Source organism: Solanum pennellii, chromosome 8, assembly GCF_001406875.1.
Source record: "Solanum pennellii chromosome 8, SPENNV200".
In the NCBI taxonomy this organism is placed as follows: Eukaryota; Viridiplantae; Streptophyta; class Magnoliopsida; order Solanales; family Solanaceae; genus Solanum; species Solanum pennellii.
Window position 1 is genome coordinate 57,676,185 of NC_028644.1, and position 6,000 is coordinate 57,682,184.

The following is a 6,000-nucleotide window of genomic DNA, read 5'->3' on the forward strand; positions in this document are numbered from 1 at the left end:
CTCAACTGAAAGGGGTATAAATTAAAGGAGATAGAACAAAAAACATTTCACTAAAATTCTTTTTCACTCATGATCTTCAAAAGAATGGTGATATAGATGTTCAACAAGTTCGCTCAAGTGATAATTTAGCAGATATGTTTACTAAGGCAATGCCGACTTCAACCTTTGAGAAATTGAGATACAAAATTAAAATGTGTCGTCTTCGAGATATTAAATGATGTTTTCATCAGGGGGAGTAAATACGCGCTACACTTTTTTTCCCTTAAGTAAGATTTTTATCCCACTGTGTTTTTTCTTGATAAGATTTTTAACGAGGCAGCAAACAATGCGTATTAAGAATAACTATGCATACACTCTTTCATCTTCTAGATTTTATTTTCTACATGGACATCCAAGGGGGAGTGTTGTAAATAATGTGGTGTGGATGTCACGTATCAAATCACACTTCATGACTTTAAAAGATTTTAAGTATGACTTTAGGAGATTTAATTAGGAATTTAAAGATCTCTTTCATGACTTTGAAAGATTAGGGATATACTTGCTTTCTATATATAGTCATCTTATATGTAGATACAAATGCACCGAAATATTGAAAGATTGGAAGAAAATATTACTACTCTTTCTCTCTTTTTCTTTGTTATTAAATTTTAATACTTTATTTTATAACAAAATTTTACATTTTACAATTTATTTGAGACAAAGAGTTGTAATTTTGTAACTTTATATGTTGTAAAGTCAAAAGCTCATTGAGTCTGTGCGTTTCTTAATTTCTTTATTTCCTTCATAAAATTACTATGCCTTCAATTAAATAATTTTAATTACTTAATATTAACAAATTAAATTGTAGTCATTATAATAAGTCGATACTTGAAAAGAAATGTTAACAATTATTTACTTAAACAAATTCATGAAAATATTATATATTAAGTAGTATATTGTGTATATATTAGAAATAATGTATATAATATAATGGAATTATTATAATATACTAGATAGTATATTGTGTATACTTTACCTGCAATTGCAGAGGTTCCAAAGTAAATGGCAAACACGTGTTATATTGGAGTCAACATTCTTCTTTCTTCATCTTTCTCATTCTTCCTCTCTTCCTTTCCGAATTCTCACATCTCTCTCAAATAAAATTATGTAGAAAATTTCAAATAAATAAACCCAACAACTATTGGATGCTCCAAAGCTTTAAGGTAATTTAAAGTTCTCAACTTAGATTTATAGCTCTCAATCTCTCCCAACTCACTCTCTTTCAAGATCTAAAGTTTTTGTTAGAAATTCGACTCAAAATTTTTGTTAATTTTCTGATTTTGATCTAAGTTTTTACTTGCATGTGTCTAATGGAGTTTGAGATACCTCGAATTGAATTCATGAGTTTCGATCTTTACTTTGATCAGGATGCTGCTAAATTTCAAAACTGAGTCTATATATTCAAATTTGATTTTTGGAGTTTATTTCTATTTATTATTCAATCAAAGTTAAGTTGTACCTATTATTTGAGATGCTGAAGGCCCATTTATGTTAAGTTGAAGAGAGAGGCTTTAATTTTTAATTTTCTAATAAACCTGAGTAGCTTACATTGCAGATTGTTGCACCAGTTCCTCATGTAAAACACATTCAATCTCTCACACATCAAATGGCGGTTCAAGCCACAACTGCACTATCCATATTTGCTCTAGAGATAACAATGTCTATTAACACTGTTTTGAAAATTCAATTGTTTTCAGTGAGCATGTTTTCCTAATTGATGAATTTCTTCCTTTGTCATTATAATTTCAGGATGATCAACCAGAGGTACAAGGCTCGGGGTTTTGGGTTTCAGTTAAAAGAGGTGCAACTATTAGTCCAATCGGTAACATATCGCTTTTACATTTATTTTAGGTTTTCGGTTGTAATTCAGTAATCAGTAATTAGTAATTCAGTTGCTTGATCTTCCCTTCTGTTTGCAAGCATAAATGCATTTGCCTTCACTATATATTTTTGATAAATAAGATTGCATTTAATATTGCATTGATACTCTTATTATTATTTATGAATTTTCAAGCGAGTCCTTGTGAATCTTCTTTGTAGGTCTTCCTTTTTGGAAGTATAGCCCACCCATGAAATCAAACTACCTCAAGTATTACCTTAACTACTTCAAAAGTGTTCGTTTTACTACTTTAAACGTTTCAAAATGAATTTGGCAGAGTACAGTAATGTGGTTGCATTTAGGTTTTATTTATCTGAAAACACTTAAGATATTAACCAGCTGGTATGTGTTAAGAAATTGTATCAGCATTTTGCTGCTGAAATTGTTCACAGAACACACTTACACAAGAGGGAAAGGAAATGGGTTATGTGCTCTACACATATAGAAGTTGAGTTAAAGCACTTCGTCAGGTTAGTAAGGAATTTCAACTTCCAACAGAAAATATTTTGATCTCTTAATGAGATAAGGTTTTACATTATCATTATCTTTTACTTTGCGTCTATGAATTTTATTTTTGTTTGTGCTGGTGAAAATGATTATAACTGGAAAAGAGTGGGTCAGATTCTGCATTTCTTTACTCAGATTTTCCATATTGATAGATGGTGATCCTTAAGGTTTCGTCAAGTCTAGCTGGGTGATCATTTATCCTTTTTCTCTTCGTCTTCGTGACGGAAATCCAAACTTAACATTCAAAATAGTAAAGAGTTTGGGATAGTTTAAGGGCCCATGCATTAGCAAGAATGGAGAGGAAGAAATGGTACTTATGCTTCCTATATGCATATGATACATTACTTTTTTGTGAGGCAGAAAGAGACAAACTATTGCATTTAAGAGGGGTTTTATTTAGTTCTCAAGCATTTTCTAGGCTGAAAATCGATCTAAAAGCAGTATATTTAGCATTAATGCAGAATTTTTATGTTGTGAGGAACTAGCTGGTATTTTTTGAGTGTGAAATGAATAAGTTTCCTACAGTATATTTTTCAGTAGGGATGAAGAAGAAAGACATACACGAGTAACTGATAGTTGTACAAATAAGTTTGTTTCAGATTTATTTTTAGATGTACAGACAATCCTCAACTTTAATTAATTCCTCATCTTCAAGCTTTGATTTTCGAGTAGCGAATGAAGTCGGAGAAGGAAGACAAGGGAAGGAGGAGTGCTCAATATTTAGGTTAGTCGTTTGGATGCAGTACACATGTTCTAATCATAAAAAAAAGTCTCATAAACATGTAGTCCACAGGAGAGGATATAATCTATATGGTGTTTGAGGTTAGCTTACATTACAGATGTTGCACCAGTTCCTATATGTTGACACATTCAGGTATTTGTTATGTTGCTTAAGATATCTCAATCGACACTGTCAACTTGCTTTTAAGCCTTACACCTATTTATACTAAATCACCAATTATCTAACTTTGATGAAATTAGCATTTATGTTCTCGGTCTGAGTTTATGCAATTATGGGCTCAAAACACAGTTGATTTTTCTTCTTCTGATTATTCGCATATATATTAAGCTTTGTGTTAAACATATTGGGTCCAATTGAACGCGTAGGAGCTACAACAATCTGTAGTAAGCTATATTGCAACCAGAATTCTATAGTTAGTTAATCTGTTGGAGCGAGGTAGACTAGAGAAAATGGATTCTTGACACGTACAAATATAATAAGATCAAAACTGTTGGAGTATATATATAATGTAGTCAGTAGAGATGTTATTCCTCAAGGTTCAGTTATAACTGTGTACCTAATTAGCTCCAACTACAATCTGTGGAAATTCTTTATTTCCTTTATGTGGTTTGATTTTTTCTTGCACCGAATTGTTTGTTGCTTTCTTTTATGGGCGTAATGAACAGGTGTTGAAGATTTTTAGATCAATGGATTAAGTATATATAAATTTCTATTCATCTGTTCAAAAACTCTAAATTTCTAAGAAAGGTTATCTTAGTGAATCCACTATTTCTGTGATAGTTTTTTTTTTAAAGAAATCTTATAAAGGGTTGTATGTTTTAAGTAATTTGACAATTTTTGGTCATCATCCTAAAAAATCATTAATTGATTTTTTCACAACAATATTTTTTTGGTGAAAGGACAATTCACCATGTGGTTAACATCTACTCGTTATTTTTTTTGTGATAGAAAGAGCGGACAATGAGACTAAAGGTTAATGACATTAGAAAAGAATCCATGAGAAATGCAATATTAAAGGGTATACATCTCATTTATGGTATAATTTCCGCAGTACTTGTGCAATTTTATGCTAATGTTGATTTCAATATGACAAGAGTCTTAGTAATTATGTCAATAAAGAAGAAGAATAGGTCCCAATGAAGAAGGAATTTTGGTATAAGAATGGTTCATCAGATTGACTTCATTTTAGCTTATTATGTGCTTATATGTATTTTTCATATTATGTTCTGATATTGACCTTCAAATATAAATACATAGTTAATGGTTCATCCGATTGACTTCATTTTAGCCTACTATGTGCTTATATGTATTTCCCTTATTAGTGTTCTAATATTAATGTCAGAATATAGATAAATAGTTTCATTTACTGTTAACAATTTGTGGTCTGAAGTTCTTGTTTTAGATTTCCTGAAGTGGTTTAACTATTGTTGTTAATGGAAATCAATATAGAGATAAAAAAGAAGTTTTTGATTGAACAATGCACCGAGACTCTTAACTTATTAGTTATTGTTCAATTTTTCTTTTGAAGAGCTTATTCCTCATTCAACTTCTAAAACAATAGTTACTTTGGTTTATGAATTCTGATTTGTATCAAGAGTAGATTATAGTAGTCCAAGGGTATTTTAGTTGTTCCTATTATAGTCTATGTTATAGTCTAAATGCATCTTTTATTTTATAACTCTCTAATTTTATTTTGGCAGCCCTCTTAAGTTCAATTTTCTTCGTTTGATTAATTTTTACTAGCTTTCTGAAGAAACCTCAAAATACATCCTTGCTATGTGGTTTATGGAAGACCCAAGGATGGCTACCAAGCCATGGAGTGTAACTCTAGCTCATTGAATCAATGAATCAGGAGGACATGTTTGAACATACATACACTTCATATGCCTAATAGTATTTTTGATAACGTGCTTGTATATTTTACACGTAGTAGAGATAAATCACATTAAGCACAATTATGTATACAAAAGATATTTTTAACATGTTAACAACAGCTTTCTGGTAATGTTGTATGTGAATGAATTTAGAATGCTCAATTGCATGCGGATCAATTTTCATTTGCAAGGATAGTTTTTGGTTAAGTCATACAACCCAATAGTTATACCTCTATTGTTACGTGTGCACTTATTTATACCACTAGTATATGGGCACGTGCATTGTACGTTTACTTTATAACGATGAATAAAATGATAAAAAATTTAACTTTTAAAAAAATGTTTGTAGTGTATAGTTAACTTGAATTTTTTTTTTTTTTTTGCATTTAGTCCTCCCTTTATTATAATTTTGATATAGAAAATTTTGTTTTAAAGAACAAAATAAAGTAGCAAAAACAAACATGGAGACACACTATCTTATAATTAACTTTCTTAAAATGTCTTTTTGTCTCATAAAAATGTTGAAATTAAATTAATAGTTATACATTTCAAGAAGATAAAATATTTGACATTAATTAGTAAAATATGAAATTCTCCTTATCATTAAGTAGAATGCAATTAAGTAATTCAAATTTATAAATAAAAAACTTATCAGGAGGAAATAACTAAGGTTTAAAGTGCAATGATTGGTATTGAAATTATGTAATTATATAAATAAAATATTAATATTTAATTAAATAAATCAGATTTTAATTTAGTGGAGAGCCAAAATGACAATATTAGTATTCTTACAATTAAAAGTTTGTTAAAATATATTTTACATTTTTTTGTAAGCATTTTGGTCTATCATTTTTTTGACTTTGGGATTTGGATCTCATGATAATTTTTAATGAAAATTGTCTAAAAACTATAGATTTTATCCACAAGCACATGTAAGAATGATTCTTTACAAATATTTA

At 29.6% G+C, this 6,000-nt stretch overlaps 1 protein-coding gene across 38 annotated transcripts; it reads left to right on the forward strand.

Moving 5' to 3' along the window:
- Positions 1-1,018: 1,018 nt before the first annotated feature.
- Positions 1,019-5,218, forward strand: LOC107027231. 38 transcript variants are annotated; one of them, XR_003579763.1, is made up of 6 exons: positions 1,019-1,202; positions 1,595-1,698; positions 1,789-1,861; positions 3,098-3,149; positions 4,116-4,203; positions 4,911-5,218. XR_003579763.1 is itself a non-coding variant. In XM_027918791.1 (6 exons), the coding sequence occupies exons 1-5, from the start codon at positions 1,185-1,187 to the stop codon at positions 4,142-4,144; spliced, it is 276 nt and encodes a 91-aa protein (XP_027774592.1). In that variant the 5' UTR covers positions 1,019-1,184; the 3' UTR covers positions 4,145-4,185; positions 4,911-5,218. The 38 variants fall into 38 exon arrangements, 9 of the variants coding, with proteins under 9 accessions (XP_027774592.1, XP_027774591.1, XP_015083900.1 ...); XR_003579781.1 differs by having other exon boundaries at positions 1,789-1,840; positions 2,311-3,299; positions 4,116-4,185; XR_003579773.1 differs by lacking the exon at positions 1,595-1,698 and adding an exon at positions 2,311-2,388 and having other exon boundaries at positions 3,081-3,299; positions 4,116-4,185.
- Positions 5,219-6,000: the final 782 nt, after the last annotated feature.